At 41.3% G+C, this 18,610-nt stretch overlaps 1 protein-coding gene across 3 annotated transcripts in view; it reads left to right on the forward strand.

The window, feature by feature from the left end:
• The window catches only part of wipf1b (WAS/WASL interacting protein family, member 1b), a 31,324-nt gene that overhangs the window by 4,856 nt on the left and 7,858 nt on the right, over window positions 1-18,610 (forward strand). The window contains exons 2-6 of one of the 3 annotated variants that reach the window (XM_079687523.1): window positions 3,227-3,334; window positions 14,270-14,369; window positions 15,942-16,071; window positions 16,529-16,690; window positions 17,481-18,231. In XM_079687523.1, the coding sequence (XP_079543649.1) occupies window positions 14,313-14,369; window positions 15,942-16,071; window positions 16,529-16,690; window positions 17,481-18,231 (1,100 nt within the window). In that variant the 5' untranslated portion in view covers window positions 3,227-3,334; window positions 14,270-14,312. Of the gene's footprint in view, window positions 1-3,088; window positions 3,335-14,269; window positions 14,370-15,941; window positions 16,072-16,528; window positions 16,691-17,480; window positions 18,232-18,610 lie in introns of those variants that run through there. The other 2 variants (XM_079687524.1, XM_079687525.1) reach the window with 2 other exon arrangements.

Genomic DNA, 18,610 nt, shown 5'->3' on the forward strand with positions numbered 1-18,610 from the left:
TTCTGGGGCAGCATAGACAGGCCTTTTCTGTGTGAGAGATTTACTCGCTACAGGGTGAACTTTGAGGGTTTTTGACTCTGCAGACCGTTTACATGCAGAAAAAGCTACATAACAAACAAGGGGACGGGTAATAACCAGAAAAGCATGACATGGGACCTTTAACTGCTACCCATCGCATTGCATTGAAACGAAAAGAGTTTCTGTTAATTTGCCCAACTTTAGGTATTTACCAGAGAAGCTATTACAATATTTAACATGAAAAATATCCACTGTTATGCCATTTGGGCTGTCTAGTTCTCTATTTCAAAAATATGGTAGTGTATTTGGGAAATAATCCAGATTTCTGAGAAAAAAACTATTTTCAGGGGGATGTTGAGGTTTGCTTGGTTTTTGAATGTGTGTTTCCTTCTCAGTCATTCAACCAGTATCAGTTCCAGTACCTGCAATGATGTGCAGTCACTTTAACTTCCTGTTGCATTTTTTTTTTTTGTCAAAGCAAAGTTTTTATAGAACACATATTTATTCTAGTTTTGTAATTATCAACTGCACCGATAAAATACATGTGCAATAACTTACTTACTGACTTGTTTACATTTTGTACTGCCTTGACCGTATTGTTCTTGTATTTGTATGGTAATGTTGTATTGTTTTGTAAGCGTACTGCTCAAGGTATTATAAGGCGCTTTCACACCAAGTACTTTGCCATGCTTAGTTCCCGGTACTTAGTTCATCAGAACTCTTTAGATGAACTAAAGAGTAGATCGCGTTCACACCGGAATAAGTCCCTGAGGGAGGATTAGGTAAATGAAGCCGCTGACGTCACTTCTTCTTCTTTTGCTTTGGGTTTACTGGCAGTCTGCAAACAACTTCACGGCGCGTACTGCCACCAGAAGTCCCCGGCCGGAAGCCCCCGGAGTTGGGGACTTCCGAGTAAATCGCCAGAACGCCGGCACCTCCTCATCTCCACCGCTCCCATGTTTTTTTTTGTGTTGCCATAAGTTAGTCTCTCTCCGTTGGTGCGCTGTGCTAATGCTAATGTTAATAATGCTAATGCCAGCAAATACAATGGCGGCTTCACAAAACTTTTCTGAGTTTTACGGGGCGTGGTTTGCAATCCGCCCAGCCAATCGGAAATGGGAACCTTTTTCTTCCATGAAAGTACCTGCTCTCTAGCAGGGACTGAAAAGGGGGTGGAAAGGTTCTCATGAACTAATTTCTAGTTCCGGATCTTTTTGGTGTGAACGAAAAATTTCAAGAACTATCAGAACTATACTTTGAAAAGTACTCCGGTGTGAAAGCGCCTATAGGTCCAATTTATAGTCACTTCATATATTATATATTAAAAGTTTTTGGCTTGTATTGTCAAAATGATACTTATACGGCCTGCTACTGTATGTGTGATTGCACCATCGGGAACGCTTGGAATTTGGCTGTACTCTGTGTAGTGACAATAAAGGAATCTAATCTAAAAGAAGTTAGGTGCTGAATCCACATTGTAAGCATTTATTCAGGTTCACCGTGTTGGGAACGCTGGCTTTTTTTTTCTTGAAGGTTAAATGAAGTAACAGCTCAGACACGTTTTCCCCCTCTCTGAAAACTGGAGCGTGGTGAAGAAAACCAGCTAAGTACAGCAGGGGGAAAGCTGAAGTGTCTCTTTAAGACGCAGCTCTCGTGCTGCTGCAGTTGGCTGGAAAAGAGGAAACAAGAGAGAGTATTGAAGTGCAGCCGATGGAGGGTTGGCAGGCCGCCGCCGACTCTGAAACGAGGCAGGAAGTGTGACTCTGAGAGCACAGGAAGTGGCTGCTGCGGAGCTATGCTAACCCTCTCTTTCGACCAGCAGCAGCTCCAGGGCCTGGGATCAATTTGCTTTCAGTTAAATAGAAGCTGTTCCTCATTTTCGTACTGTTTATTTTGTCTTTATGTGGTGTGTAGAGGCCTTCTTGTGTCTGATACATTTCAGGGTGTATGCTAGAAAATCCACTTTCTGAGGTGAAGGAATGCCAAGTAAAGGAGAAATGTTCCCTCCTTTCCCCTCATCATTCCTTATTTGTCTCTCCTTTTAGCGTTAATATGACCATCAGTTGTTTCCTACCAGTTTCTAGTCATGTATTGCTTTTCCTTTGGGGGTGTAATGTGCGTGCATTAATTTGCAAACGGTCAAAATGATAATCAAACTGAGCACTGTTTGTCATATTGCAAAACAATGAAGTGAACTAACGTCAGTTTCAACCTTTTGACATTACAGACTCTCCTTTGTTACTCTCCCCAGAGTACACAGAGGAAGTACAGTGTGTAATCAATCATCATCTCAGACTTCACTGACATTTTGACATTTCTTGTTCTCTTGATACATACATCTAGTTATTCTTCAAATGTAAAAGAAATCGTGAAGACTTTAGATTTGGATTTCAAAGCATTTTTGAATGAAAGCTTTGGCTGTGTAGTTTTGCATGGTTATACTGGAGCATTACTGTGTTTACGTTTTAAAAAGCCTGCTATTGCATACTCATGGCATTTGCAGACAGTTGTCATGTTTTATGTTATGCATTTGTCACTAATTAGACCAATTTGTGTCATTTAAAACATGCCGTATAGAAACACAACTGATATAAAAGATTGCATTTTATAAATAATCCTATAATATTAGGATTGTGCAGCCACATTGGATCCTCTAAATTAGATTTTGAAATGCAATTATTATGACTGATATTGCATTTGCGATATGATTCACAATTTAAGAGGAAGTATCCTTTTTTAAACATTATTCGTAACATAGTCAATACCAAACAAATTGGTGTTAAGTCTCTAGAATACGGTTTGCAAGACATGATATCTCTGCAGCTCCACAATAATTCATGCAAAATTATATTTTAACGCTTTTAACAAATCTTTAGACATTTTAATATTACCCTATTCGAAAAAATAATCATTGTGCAGCCCCAATTATTATATTTCACCAGTTTATAAAACCTTATTGACTTATTATTGATCCCTATCTGCAGTGGGAACCCCCCCTCTCTCTCAGGTGGGGAAGTAAGAAAGAGGAAGTGGTGTGTGTGTGTCGTATATATACGGTGTGTGTTAAAGTTGGACTTCCCACTTCCCTGTATGTAAGATGTGCGTTTAGAGGAAGAGGAATTGAGAAGTTGAAGTCTGTGCACGATGTTATCTGTTTTTTTTAAAGATTTGTAGACGCTGCTAATCTTCCGCAATTTTCTGTTTTCAGCCGCATGTGGCTGCTCTTCACATTTTGCATTTTTATGAGGAATGATTTCCGCTGCTTCTTCTACTGCCTTCTGAACGTGCTGCTGATTCTTCTATGGACACAGATTGAGTAAGTAGTGGAGTTATTTTCTACACTGACTGATTTCATGGTGAAAAAATGGTAAAACGCTTTCTTTCGTGAGGATCACCTGGAAAATCACACAAAATAAGGCTTAGCCAATAATCATCTTTCTGCAGTGTGACACAATGCAAAGGAATGATATGAAGACAGTTTATATCATTATGGATAACTAAAAAAACAACAAGAAGATGGTTCTACCCGGGGTAGAGGAGTTTGATAACTTTCAGTAGCATCTGTTTAAAAAATGTGTGCAGGAACTCTTCTCTCTCTCTCTCTCTAATGTCCATATTTAAACATACTTCAGTCACATCTGGCTACACTGAAAAAACACACACAGACAGATTCCTTGTTAAAAAGAAATATCTCGAACACAAATACACGGCCTTTCGGACAGACGACGCTCGTCTGTGAACGTTTTGTGTCACAAAATGTATTTCTTTATTTGGAGACAGTTCAAGCGGTAAAATTAACCTCTAAAACATCAGCATTTGAACCACATAATATGCTGCCAGATACAGCTGCTGTGCATGTGTGTGTGAGCAAGTGCATGTGAACGCACCACAGGATGTTAGCTTAGCCACTCAGCACTGTTTCTGCACAGCCGACACATTTATTACCACCCTGCCTTAACAACGTCTAACATTACCTTTTTCTCTAAGCTCATGTTCACAATTAACCCAGGTGGTTTTACTTTTAAACGACAAGCAGCCCTATGCATTTCTCTTGATGATATATAGAGGAGACAGACATACTAGTAGGTGTATTCTATTTAAATGTGGTTCATTATTGACTTACGTAAAGGTGTTTGCTTGTTGTTTTTTGTAACCTTACTGTTTACTATTGAGTTTTCTTATTTATATCTTGTTCAGGTGTATATCAGTATGTAGTGTCTCTACTTTAAAGAGTCCTCTCCTGCTGATGTTCAGGTGTATATCAGTATGTATTGTCTCTACTTTAAAGAGTCCTCTCCTGCTGATGTTCAGGTGTATATCAGTATGTAGTGTCTCTACTTTAAAGAGTCCTCTCCTGCTGATGTTCAGGTGTATATCAGTATGTAGTGTCTCTACTTTAAAGAGTCCTCTCCTGCTGATGTTCAGGTGTATATCAGTTTGTAGTGTCTCTACTTTAAAGAGTCCTCTCCTGCTGATGTTCAGGTGTATATCAGTATGTATTGTCTCTACTTTAAAGAGTCCTCTCCTGCTGATGTTCAGGTGTATATCAGTATGTAGTGTCTCTACTTTAAAGAGTCCTCTCCTGCTGATGTTCAGGTGTATATCAGTTTGTAGTGTCTCTACTTTAAAGAGTCCTCTCCTGCTGATGTTCAGGTGTATATCAGTATGTAGTATCTCTACTTTAAAGAGTCCTCTCCTGCTGATGTTCAGGTGTATATCAGTATGTAGTATCTCAACTTTAAAGAGTCCTCTCCTGCTGATGTTCAGGTGTATATCAGTATGTATTGTCTCTACTTTAAAGAGTCCTCTCCTGCTGATGTTCAGGTGTATATCAGTATGTAGTGTCTGTACTTTAAAGAGTCCTCTCCTGCTGATGTTCAGGTGTATATCAGTATGTAGTATCTCTACTTTAAAGAGTCCTCTCCTGCTGATGTTCAGGTGTATATCAGTATGTAGTATCTCAACTTTAAAGAGTCCTCTCCTGCTGATGTTCAGGTGTATATCAGTATGTATTGTCTCTACTTTAAAGAGTCCTCTCCTGCTGATGTTCAGGTGTATATCAGTATGTAGTGTCTCTACTTTAAAGAGTCCTCTCCTGCTGATGTTCAGGTGTATATCAGTATGTATTGTCTCTACTTTAAAGAGTCCTCTCCTGCTGATGTTCAGGTGTATATCAGTATGTAGTGTCTCTACTTTAAAGAGTCCTCTCCTGCTGATGTTCAGGTGTATATCAGTTTGTAGTGTCTCTACTTTAAAGAGTCCTCTCCTGCTGATGTTCAGGTGTATATCAGTATGTAGTATCTCTACTTTAAAGAGTCCTCTCCTGCTGATGTTCAGGTGTATATCAGTATGTAGTATCTCTACTTTAAAGAGTCCTCTCCTGCTGATGTTCAGGTGTATATCAGTATGTATTGTCTCTACTTTAAAGAGTCCTCTCCTGCTGATGTTCAGGTGTATATCAGTATGTAGTGTCTCTACTTTAAAGAGTCCTCTCCTGCTGATGTTCAGGTGTATATCAGTATGTAGTGTCTCTACTTTAAAGAGTCCTCTCCTGCTGATGTTCAGGTGTATATCAGTATGTAGTGTCTCTACTTTAAAGATTCCTCTCCTGCTGATGTTCAGGTGTATATCAGTATGTAGTGTCTCTACTTTAAAGAGTCCTCTCCTGCTGATGTTCAGGTGTATATCAGTATGTAGTGTCTCTACTTTAAAGAGTCCTCTCCTGCTGATGTTCAGGTGTATATCAGTATGTAGTGTCTCTACTTTAAAGAGTCCTCTCCTGCTGATGTTCAGGTGAATATCAGTATGTAGTGTCTCTACTTTAAAGAGTCCTCTCCTGCTGATGTTCAGGTGTATATCAGTATGTAGTGTCTCTACTTTAAAGAGTCCTCTCCTGCTGATGTTCAGGTGTATATCAGTATGTAGTGTCTCTACTTTAAAGAGTCCTCTCCTGCTGATGTTCAGGTGAATATCAGTATGTAGTGTCTCTACTTTAAAGAGTCCTCTCCTGCTGATGTCAGGTGTATATCAGTATGTAGTGTCTCTACTTTAAAGATTCCTCTCCTGCTGATGTTCAGGTGTATATCAGTATGTAGTGTCTCTACATGTCTCCATACTTTAATGTTCAAAAAGCTCTTTATTGTTCTCATACTGCCTGTGCTGCAGCACCTCTTTTCACCCTCTGTCTGAAACCAGAGCCCAGTCTGCTCTGATTGTTTAGCTGGCCGACTCTGTTGTTATTGGTCAACCGCTTAGAGATGCCTATTACGAAGCGTATACCTGCAACCTCTCAGATCAGAGTGATGTGTTTGTGTGTCTTCTTGATTGATTGGTCAACTGCTTAGAGATGTCCCGCCCATTAGCCTACCACGTACAATGTGTTGAAGCCACACCAATAGAAGCGTGTGTGTTACATAGTGATGTCACAATGTTACGCAAGTTAACAAAGGAGTCCAATGGAGGCGTTTCAGCCAGGGGAGAAACTCCCTCTGGAAGGAAAAAAGGGATGTAAGCCTTTGCAGACCGTTTACATGCACTAAAACCTACAGTATTTAACACACGACAGGAAAAGGATACCCCTCTTTCCAGTTTGGGCGGATTTCAGTTAAAAGTAATGGGAGGTTTCAGCTCACACACACCCACTCCCACCTTACCCCCTCTGTGAAAACCACAACGTGTTCCTGCCTTTTAACCTCAGTTTTTTGTCTTAGTACTTCTAAAGAGAATCTGTTAGTGAGCTACTTGAAAGAATTGAATAGTTAGACCACATCTTAATTAATAAATTACCTGTGATGTTTTTCCAACTTGAAGGTCACAGTCTCAAGTATCTCATTCAATCAATCAATCGATTGTATTGATACAGCCGAATATCAGATATTACACGCTTGTCTTAGTGGGCTTTATAGTTTGTATACAGCGTACGACACCCTCTACTCTGTCCTTAGACCCTCGCAACAAACTCCCAATGGGGGATGGAGGGATTCCTCTCCCAGGACGCACAGACGTACAATAGGTGTTCTGTGTTTACATAAAAAACATAATGCCATTATTATACAACTTATGTTCAGACATTTGGCTTTTGACATGGTGTGAGCTTTTTTGCCAGTGTCAATGCCAAAAGTGTGTGTGTGTGTGTGTGTGTGTGTGTGTGTGTGTGTGTGTGTGTGTGTGTGTGTGTGTGTGTGTGTGTGTGTGTGTGTGTGTGTGTGTGTGTGTGTGTGTGTGTGTGTGTGTGTGTGTGTGTGTGTGTGTGTGTGTGTGTGTGTGTGTGTGTGTGTGTGTGTGTGTGTGTGTGTGTGTGTGTGTGTGTGTGTGTGTGTGGGGGGTAACTCTAATGAGTTCTAAGAGCACGGGAGGTTCAGTGGCAGGATGAAGAAGCCTTTTTATGGCCATTTGTAAACTGAAACACATGTTTGTGTGTGTGTGTGTGTGTGTATCTTCAAAGGATCCACACCCTCATCTTTCTCTCTCCCTCTCTACTGCCCTCTCTGCCTGTCAATGGTGCCATTGTGAATGCTCAGCTAATATTAGGCTGTGTGTTTGAGATAGAGAGAGAGGGAGAAGTTGTGTTGTGAATTTTAAATTTCGACACACAGGCCCGTGTCTTTTGGCGGAAGTTGTTGCCTTTCTGCATTCACTCCGAGCTGCTTCAGCAAATCTAGCACAAACAAGCAGTCAGTCAGCGTACAAATTGTAATTCAGGTTGCAGGTTCTCTTTTTTTGAATACATATATACTTAGTTCATTAACAGATGCCCTTCGCTCAGAGTTGAACTCGTGTTTTTACATAGAGTATAGGTGACAAAAAGCATAACAAAATGGAAAATATAATATATTTCATACACACTAACAACCAATGTGCAGCCAAGCAAAGGTGAACATGCTCAAATCTTTGACACTAATACAAAAGTTGTATTCTAGTTTGCCATTTCTAATCATAACATTTGGTGTATTTGGAAGAATAGTGCACCATACGGTGAAAATGTGAATTTTTTAACCACACAAACCAACGAGGGGTTTTCCATTACCGCTCTGCTGGTGTTACTTCTGCAGTTTTTTCAGTGTCATTTCACCACTGCTGCAGGAAATGAGTCGAGTTGCTTCTCATTATAACCTAAGCAAAACTGTGAAAACTACTTTCACACATATTTAAACAAATGTAGACAATACACCCTTTGAGATTCTTACTCTAACCAGCACAAAGTAATAGAGATGTCCCTGCAACAGTGGGTTCAGTTGAAAATAGGTCAAACAGGAACGTCTGTATTTGTCAGCACGTGGAAAACATGCGCCTTTGCATTTGCCTTTAAATCTTTAAATCTGCAGCGTGGTCAACATTCAGCGTTTGTCGAGAGCCTCTCCGCTGTGAGTGATTTTTCCTGTTAAAGGTTGTTTTGTTTTTTTTGGCCATAACCTCACCCTGACCGAGGTTGTTTCACGAGCCTTAACTGAACTGTGACTGAACAAGAACTGATGCCTTTTCCACAAAAACTCAGAGCATGTTTCCTGAGAAATTCAAGAATCAAACCATGAATAGTCTGCAGAAATTCAACATTATATCCCATTGAGTATGCTTTCCTTTATTCAAATTATAATATCATGCAGGCAACATACAATTTCACAGCCTCCATTATAAGTAGAGCATGTTTAAGCTTTAATACTGACGCATGTTGTCCTGTTTACTGGCTCTCACTCAGTGTTTGGATTACTTTCTGTGGCTTTCTTCCAACAAGGTCTATATTAGGAAATATGATGCTGAATGTAAACAGCTTATGTTTACTAAGACCTTCACTGGCCCTTGAATCGTTATAATGTGGGCCATTCTGTATCAGGGATGAATTGGTGTTGATATTCATCAGAACTCCCTTAGTACTCTTTTTAGGCCAAAGCTGATTTAATAAGCTGATATAATGGAGATAATGGTGTTTTCGTTGTGAAATCTACTTCATATTCATATCTTTTTTTGACTTACACTTAAAAAATATAATATTGACACCTTCAATAATCCAATGTAAGGCTTTGCTGGTTGCTCTATGAGCTTAGTGCTACTTATAACTCGACAACATGATATAAGAAGATGCTAACATGCTAAGCTCAGCAGGTATATTGCTTACCATCTTTTATTGCAACCTTGCTGTGCAGCTGGGGATGAACTCAGGACATGATCACTGGGATTCATTATCTGTCATCCTCTTGGAACCATCACTAAAATCTACAGGGACCGACTTCTGTTGGAAAACAATTATAACTAACTAGAGCTGATATAATGACTTTAAATCCAACCACTTTACTTTGGATATCCCTGGTAAATGTTCCTTAAATGTGCTCTTGTCATGTTCTTTCCTAATGTTTGCACAAAATACAAGACATGGGCCCCTTTAAAGGTGGGTTAGGTAATTTATTTCAGAAACACTTTTTGTTATATTCCATGGAATGCTCTTAACATCCCGATAGCAATGAATACATTAAATGCTTTGACCATAAATACAGAAAAAATGTCATCTGTGGAAGCCGTGGCGCTGTAAAAAACACGACCAATCATCTGAGCCGGCCCGGCTAAAATAACTGGATGGCCTACCTGCCTGTCAGCCTTCCATCTGTGCACAAACTTATCTCGTGCCCTCATTGGTCATGTTCGCGTTCGTGTGTGTTGGAGGAGGGGCTCTGTAAGGAAGTCTGAAGGAAGGGGCAGATTTTTTTCGGTTGCGTATTTTCAAATTCTAACGCACTCAAGCTGGTTTCTCCAAAACTACCTACCCTACCTTTAAGTTACATTAGTTTTGGCTTTAAATAAAAAGTGTAAAGGACTGGGTTTGATTTGGATGTTCAGGCCTGATTTGACCTCTAAATAGTTGGTATCATGCAAGAGGAAAGGCCAGTGGAAGAGGTGCTCTTATGGCACATTTCCACTGCAGCGGGGTAGCCCCGTTTAAGCGTCCTCGCTCAGACCTCGGGCTGCCTCGCTGGCCCCCCCGAGGCCGTGGCGCATTTCCATTACAGTTTAGGACCTGAGGTAGCAACGCAGTGTAGGCGGGGCGATCAGCCTTTTTTTTCCCATTTCGAGTTGTTCCGTTGAGCTGCCGCTGGATTTTATCATCCCCAATGAGATGTAGGAACGTCGTCACCTCCTCCGTCGACCACGGTGTGCTTTTCTTTGACGTTGACATTTTTGTAGCTCCTCCGTTTACAAAAATGCTGTGTATAAAAATGCTGCAAGCTTGCTTCTAGATATATATGCGACACTAGGGATGATCTCGCGCGCAATCTTGTGACGATTCTCTTTGACCAATTAGCAGTCGAGAGTGTTGACGTCACTAGTTCAGCCCTGGCCCTGGCCTGATAGAACCACGATTTTATGGGGCCGGAAAAAGAGGGATAAAGTACCCGCTAGCCGGTGCTACACTATATGGAAAGGCCACCAAAAACTGGCCTGGCCGCTTGAGGACGATTAAGGACGCTTAAACGGGGCTACCCGCTGCAGTGGAAATGCGCCATTAGTCTACCAGTACCGGGAGTCATTAATAAATAATGCAACTTATAGCAATGCAATATATGAGGAAGTGCAGTGTGCGAGCTCTTTACATTCAAGGATTGTTGTATTCAGTTGTTCTGTTTGTTTGCTACAGGAAATAATGTGTGGTTCACAGCAGAACAGAAAGGTGAGCGTGAGAGACAGAATCTCAAAATCAGTTTTCAGTTTGAGGCGTTAAAGGTGACAAACCATCGAGATCGGATGATAAGCAAAGGTCACTGGGTGAAACTTCCAGAGAGAAAACGGCTGATAGGTGATGCAAGGATGAACATAGAGACTACATGAGTAAAAATATGAACGCAGAAGGCATGCAGAAGAGAAACCATGGCGATAAAGAAATCCAGTATGAAGGAGAAAGAGAGAGCATGGTTGAAAGAGGAGGAAAATGTTAAAACGATGCACAGTGAAGACGTAGAGGTATCATCAGCCGGATGACTGCGGTGTTGGAGCCGCGTGGTGACTTCCTGTTTGTCAGCAGCATACAGGAAGTAACAGGCCTCTGAAGGAGTGTGTGTGTGTGTGTGTGTGTGTGTGTGTGTGTGTGTGTGTGTGTGTGTGTGTGTGTGTGTGTGTGTGTGTGTGTGTGTGTGTGTGTGTGTGTGTGTGTGTGTGTGTGTGTGTGTGTGTGTGTGTGTGTGTGTGTGTGTGTGTGTGTGTGTGTGTGTGTGTGTGTGTGTGTGTGTGTGTGTGTGTGTGTGTGTGTGTGTGTGTGTGTGTGTTAAAATGAGGGTTAAAATGAGGCCTAGCAACAGGCTTCTTTCAGTGTGTGGGAGCCATACTGTCATGTGCTTCTTATATTATCTTGTGATCTATGTACAGTTAGTTCTTGTCCTCAGATAGAAACACGTTAGATTCATGTTCGATGCTGATCCTGTGAAACTGCAGGTGTTTGAAAGAATTGTGAATGACGGGTTCACGTTTCATGATTACATGTTTGTGTATTTCTCGGTTGCATTCATTGCTTTCGGTCCTTAACCCTTCTATTTAATGAATGAGGGTGGTGAGAGATACCTAAAAAGCTGCAGTTAAGTTGAGGAAGAGTTGTATCCGACTCTTCGTCGCTCAGTAACGAGGATAAGTAGACTGCTTTTGGGTCGTTAAATGCAGGTCGTTGTTTTTAATGTTTAATCTGTTATTTGCATATATCGTTTTTCACTGACGGTGTTCAAGAAAGACCCTGAAGGCCTCTCCTTATCTTTTTATTATCGCCACTTCATTTGATCTCCAGTTTATCATCATCCATTGTACAAAATATTAAACTGCATTAAATGGAAGATAAATAAGGAACAGTAATGGTTGGGATTATACACAGAAACAGTCATATCTGCTGCTTCTTTCTTTGCATGCACGTTGCACTCTTGGACACACAAGCGTTAGGGATGTCTCGCTTTTGCATCACCTCAGTTCGTACTTGTCAACCCTCCCGATTTTCGCGGGAGACTCCCGATTTCATTGCCCTCTCCCGGTTTCCTCCCGGGGTCATATTTCTCCCGCATTTCTCCCGATTTCTGACAAAATCAGATTTACTCAGGACTGTTTCCACTGGGACTTTAATACAGCTACACCATTGTTTGGTCTCCATGGTAACACGTCTCTTTAGTAGCGCACGCAACTCATAGTCTGAGAGGGTGAGGAAGATAGTCACAGAAAACAGAACAAGAATCGACAACTACTCTCTGCTCACTCCTTTCCTGTAAAATACAGGTCCAGCCCACACATATATGCTACAGGCCACAAGGCATTGCACTTAGAACTACAATAGGCATGTTAATGTTAATCTAACAGCTCCGGCGATCCACTAGCGATCCCCCCCCCCCCCCATTTTGCAATGCTCCCGATTTCTGAGGTCTGAAGGTTGGCAAGTTTAGCTTTTTAAAAATGTAACCTTGGTGTATAAACAATGAGCAAGTTGACAGAGACTCTCATTGAAGATGCACTATTTTTGAAAAGTGAATTATGTGCCTACACTCTTATTACTGTTACTTTCATGACAGTGGCACCAAAACTAATAATGGCTTTAAATCAAACTGTGTCTTCTCTGTTGTATGATAGTTTTTTTTTTAAGATGTTGATTGCACTTATTCCCAGGGGTATGGACAAAGAAAAGGCATCCCAGCATCTGTCTTGTTTTGCATATAACACACAAGTATTGTTCTCATAGCTTCTGTCTTTCAAATCTAAACTCCAGGTACACGGCTTGTTTTCAGTTTTAAGGAACTCAAACCTCCAGTTCCTGTTAGCTTTTATTGGAAGTCTTGTCATTTCCTGTGAGCTCACTATTTATATATACTATATATAGCAGAGCTTATTGGAATTGGAGTTATTAATGTTGTTGTCCATCCCATGTTTGAAGCTTTTAGATATTATGTGCACTACTAGTCCCTCTGTTGATTTACTCTATTGCGAACACACCCTGCAATGTCTACAACAAGAAACAACTATTTTCAACAACTGGTGTTTTAATCACATTTATGCCAATAATGCCAAAATCAAACCACATTTTCAACAGAGGGATGGTCTCCTCTTTCTCTTCTCTCACCTGTACCTTGGGTTTCCTCAGGTGTACTGTCTCTTCCTCCTCTATACATGAGCTAAAAACCAACAACATTGATATTGAAAGTGCAAATACATTGTCATGTCTTTTGCACTTTTTGCGTATCATGTATTTTGTTTTTGCTATGTTTGTAAAACATAATTTTCTTAAATGTTTTATGTGAGGGACTGCGGATGGAAATGATCTCAAAGCTAAATCTGGCACTGTTACGCTTGATACATTTGAATGTTTTAAGTGTTCATTACTATGCATTGTCCCTGCCAAATTGAATAATTGAATAAAAATAAATAAAATAAGTTTCACGAGACACATTTGGGGAAGCGAGAATAACTATTTTGACTGCTGCCTGCTGCGGACAAAATGTAATGAATTGTTGCGCGTAGTTCCCAAAATGGAGTGCTTTTAACTAAATGAGCTCCACAATAAACAGCATGACATTATTTTTCGTTGTGTGTTTGACTCAATGGTGGAAGAAGTACTCCTCTATACATGTGTCTAAAAAGCCACAACATCGATCTGTATTAAATAAACCCTCAAAATTGTCACTGAGGTTCATTTTTCAGGGGGGGGGGGTGCTAGTGAATTTCAGATTGTCAAAGGGGGAGCCTCGTTGCGGGGAAATTATACAGATGGCTAGTCCGCCCTTGAAAATGTCTATGCAAACGTTATTATTAATAATAATTCTTTTTTTTTAATTATTAAAAAAATGTATCAATTTTTTTATTTATTTTTTTCCATTTTTATTTTGTAATCATTTCGCGACCCCCACTCAAGGAACCCCTTATTTAAAGAAGTGAAATTTTAACTAATAACTAAAAGTGATCTGCGGGAGATTATTTTGTGTTTATGTACTCTACGGTGGATTAGGTACTCATATTTTTCTTTGATGTAATCTGTAGCATACTTAATTGTAAAAATAGTCTGTTTTTAAATAAAAGTCCAGCATTCAAAAGTATAATGTAAAACGAAAATACAAGTATAAGTGCCTCAGAATTGTATTTGAAAAGTACAGTACCTGATTAACTGTACTTTGTTACATCCCAACACGTTATATAGTACGTGTGTATAGGTAACGGTACACTTGGAAAGCACTGCATCTGCATAACATCGTCCAATAATAATCCACATTGCTCTATTTGATTAAAGTGTGTGTGTTGTGTCTTCCAGGGTGCAGCGCCCCGTGCAGACAGCCTAAAGTGGAGCCAGGAAGATGCCACCCCCTCCCCCCCCACCCCCGGGGCCTCCCCCCCCGCCCACCTTTGCAGTAGTAAGTCATGTTATCTGTTTGTCTCTCAGCTCAGTAAACTCTGCTGTCCCTCCTGAGCCGAACAGCAGAGACATCTTGTGGATACATTTAGTCATAACACGTCTTCTCCAGTTTGCTCTGTGTGATACAGAACCCTAACTCCATCATAGATAGATAGAATTGGAGGATGAAACCCTCATTAATTGTCACACAGCACACACAGTGACATTTGACCTCTGTATTTAACCCATCCTAGTACTAGGAGCATCTCTTTATTAGATATATTCAGGGTATGAAACATTATTTATAGGATCATTGACAAATATATTCAATTGATCTGTACAAAACATTTGATTAATTTGACTCTGCAGAAGGCAAGGCAAGTTTATTTATATAGCACCTTTCAACACAAGGCAATTCAAGGTGCTTTACAAAAATGAAAGACATTCAGACAAAGGCATTTAAAAACATCATTAAAAAGAAAAGATAATGAAAGAAACATTACAAGAAAAAATACATTAACAAAAAGTTACAGTGCAGTTTAAGATATGAATAGTTCACACAGAAGTTCCACTTTACTGATGACTTTCTTTAAGGTTTCTCCGAACATGAGCTGGGTACGCTTGTATGGCACATACGTCCCGAGCAGCACACAGAGAAAAGCAGCCAGGACAAAGTCCCCAGACACTGATTCCCTGGGGTTACTAGCCCCAAATGTTCATTAAGCAAAAACGAAACACAACCGCTCAGTTTCTATTAAAAGCAGCGGCAAAAAGAAAAGTCTTCAGCCTGGATTTAAAAGTAGTCGGACCTGCAGGTTTCTGGGAGTTTGTTCCAGATATTTGGAGCATAATAACTGAACGCTGCTTCTCCATGTTTAGTTCTGACTCTGGGGACAGAAAGCTGACCAGTCCCAGAAGACCTGAGAGATCTGGTTCATAATTTAGCAGGAGGTCAGAAATGCATCTCCAGAATACAGTTTGTAAGCAGGGACTTCTCTGCTTAATTGCTTAATTGCTTTATTTTTGGTATTTTGACTTCTGTATGTAGAAGATCCGACAAATCCATTGACAGCGAGCATCAGAATACCTAGTCCCACAGAGGGGACATTTGCAGCGTTACAGCAGGAAAGAGCCACAGACAGCTTAGTGTTGCATATCTTACATGCGTTAAAAAAGTTATATTATAATAAACAATTTGCTAAAAAAAATGTCTCAATAGCTTGTCGGGAGCATCCCTAAAAGACGTTCCAAAGCTAAGTGGATTTGGCCCAAAATGGTGAAAAAGGTTCCAGAAATTACATTAAAATAGGAAATCTGAGCGAAAGACAGCTACAAAATTGGGCATTCTTTGGTCACTGCTCAATTGCACACAGCTTGACATTACTCTTTTCAAAGTGCTGTAGCGGACCCATTTCTTAAGGTGGGGTTAAAATTAGAATCTACCGAATCTAATGATGCCACTTGTGTCGAGTTTTGAAGAGAGTTTTTCCAGGTTTCCTTAATGCAATTTCGATAGCATTGATACGTTGTTTGCCCTCCTTATGTGTGTGTCTCCTCTCTCAGTGACTGAATGTGTGTGTTTGTGTTTCAGGCCAACACAGATAAGCCAATTCTCAACCGCTCAGCGCAGAGTGGAAGGAACGCTCTGTTGGGTGATATCTCTAAAGGCTCCAGATTAAAGAAGACCGTCACCAATGATCGCAGCGGACCCACACTAGATAGTAAGTCAGGACATCTTTCAAAGCACTCACCATTATCTGTGCTGTCCTAAGGGAGGAAGGGTGGTTTGAAGCCAGCTTGGTCACATTAACAGACAACACTAAGCTGCTTAAACTAAATAATACCATTTGTTTTTATTAGTCAATTGATTGAATGTGTTAGAAACAAAACAAACAATAATAATTATAACAAAGACAAGGAAAATAAAAGGACGTTCAAGGTATAAAAAAAATAACTTTTACAACGACAAGAAATAGCAAGCATCTCTTCACAGGTCCTGCTCCGAAACCATTCAGGATGCGGTTTCTAAATAATTGTTTTAGTTTAGATAAAGTTGCACAGTAAGATACATAGAGAGAGATTATACTCAGTGATTACTGTGCCCCTATTGGCCTAAAAACCCACGTACAAAATAGTAAATGACCAATTAATTATTTTCTTTTTTTGTCTTTCCCCTAGAACCCAAAGGAGGTGGAGGTGGAGGTGGTGGAGGTGGAGGTGGAGGTGGAGGAGGAGGTGGAGGAGGTGGAGGAGGTGGAGGTGGTGGAGGAGGAGGAGGAGGAGGCCTGTTTGCAGGAGGGATGCCCAAACTGAGGTCTGCAGGAAGCGGTAGTAGAAATGGTAAAATATATATTATTATTTCATTAATTCAAGTTTGCATGTTCTTCCAGTGCATATGTGTGTCTACCAGTGACCCAAAGGTTCCTCCCATGGTCGTAAATGATCTGGAAATTGCCCGTAAGTAAGAGAATTGACCTCGGGATTAAGGCTCACTCTGAATCTCGAGGATGAGCAGGTTTAGCCGATGGATTCATAATAATAATGGTCAACAACACAGAAAACTTCTAGTAACACCTCTCATTCAGTCTGATAGCCCAACTCTGTTTTATCAAATATTTTTTAGATTGTGTCCAGACTCCCTTGAGAAATACAGGACCGTTGTGGCTACTCAAATCAGATTTTCTAAGTGTCAAACTTCAAATACGAGTGAAAGAAATGCTATGCTGTGTTTTTTTTTATTTATAATGTGATACTAATCAAATTGGCCACTTAAATGTGTCTGTTGTGTTACCCACAACACCCATGCATAATGTTGACGTTAAATCCAGATTGACAAAAGTGCCGGGCAGAACAAATGCTGCTACCAGTCGAGAATTGCGTGAAACCAGACTGTCTGCGCAAAAAAATAGCAACAATTAATAAGTGCAAGGCAGCGCAATTTATTTCTTTGGAAGGTGAAATATCGGACGTCCTTTTCTCATGCTTCTGAATCAGAAATCAGAGTCACCAGAGTAGCTACTGCAGTCTTTACAAAGCCTAAAAAGAGTACCGTACATTTGTTCTCGCAGAAATATTTGTATTAGATTTTTTTTGATCAATTAATTTTTAATTGTATGTTCTGTTTTCCCAGACCCAGCACCCAGCAGAGGACCCATGCTCCCACCTGGAGGCCGCTCTGGTGGTCCCAGCCCCTTCGGTGGTCCCAGCCCCTTCGGTGGTAGGGGGGGTGGGGGCTCCATCGTCCCGCCCAAACTCCCAGCAGCCCCTTCTAGCGCCCGTAACAGTGTCCCTGATCTTCCAAAGGGCCGACCGAGTTTCTCCTCCAGACAGGACACTCCGGGCGGCCCCCCCCCTCCCGTACCCAACACACCTCGACCAAGCCAGAACTTCCACTCTCGCGGGGGCCCCCCTCCCCCCTCCGTCCCTGCAGGACCCCGACCCACCTCCGGACCCCCGCTTCCGAGCGTCCCACCAGGGAGGCACGGCTCACTCCCCACCCCACAAGGCGGCCCCTCGTCTGGGTCGAGACAAGGGTTCTCCGCCCCTCTTCCTCCGCCCCCGAACAACAGCAGCAGCAGACCCTCGTTACCTCCGACCCCTGGAGGGAGGCCTCCTCTCCCTGACGACAGACCCCCTCCCCCCCCAGCTCCCGCGGGGGGTCACAGGCCGTCGATGCCCCGTGATTTCCCGCCTCCTCCTCCTCCCTCCCTCAACTCCAAACCTCCCTCCTCCGTCTCCTTCAACTCTCGGCCCTCAGTCGGTGGGGGTGCCCCTCCTCTTCCTCCGGGACGACCGGGACCCCCCCCTCTCCCCCCCTCGTCGGCTGGAGGGGACGACCACAACATGCCTCGCCTGCCCCAAAGAAACATGTCACTCAGCAGGTAAAGGATTATAGGTTTCTGCTTGTTGTTAAATGTTAGTGGACAGCATTTCCCATCAGTTCATTTTTAATGGTTCCGTTCATGGTACGCACAACTTAAGGTTTAACAATTATTTACAAAACATGTCTATATGTCTATAAACACACCATTGACCGAAAAGGAGCAGGAAGAGGAAAATAATCTTATATTATCTGCCCCTTTCTAAAAAAAAAAAAAAAAAATCTGTCCTTCATATTTTCTTATTCACAGCCAATCATAACAGTGTGGTTATCGTACAGTATCATGCATCAGACGCTGAATGTTCATGAAAGCCAAATCTACTTTGGTGTTGGTTGTAGTTTGAATGTATTAAAATCAAACAGCTGTTCTGTTCACTCAA

The sequence above is a fragment of the Notothenia rossii genome (genome assembly GCF_949606895.1).
Source record: "Notothenia rossii genome assembly, chromosome: 6".
Taxonomy (NCBI): domain Eukaryota; kingdom Metazoa; phylum Chordata; class Actinopteri; order Perciformes; family Nototheniidae; genus Notothenia; species Notothenia rossii.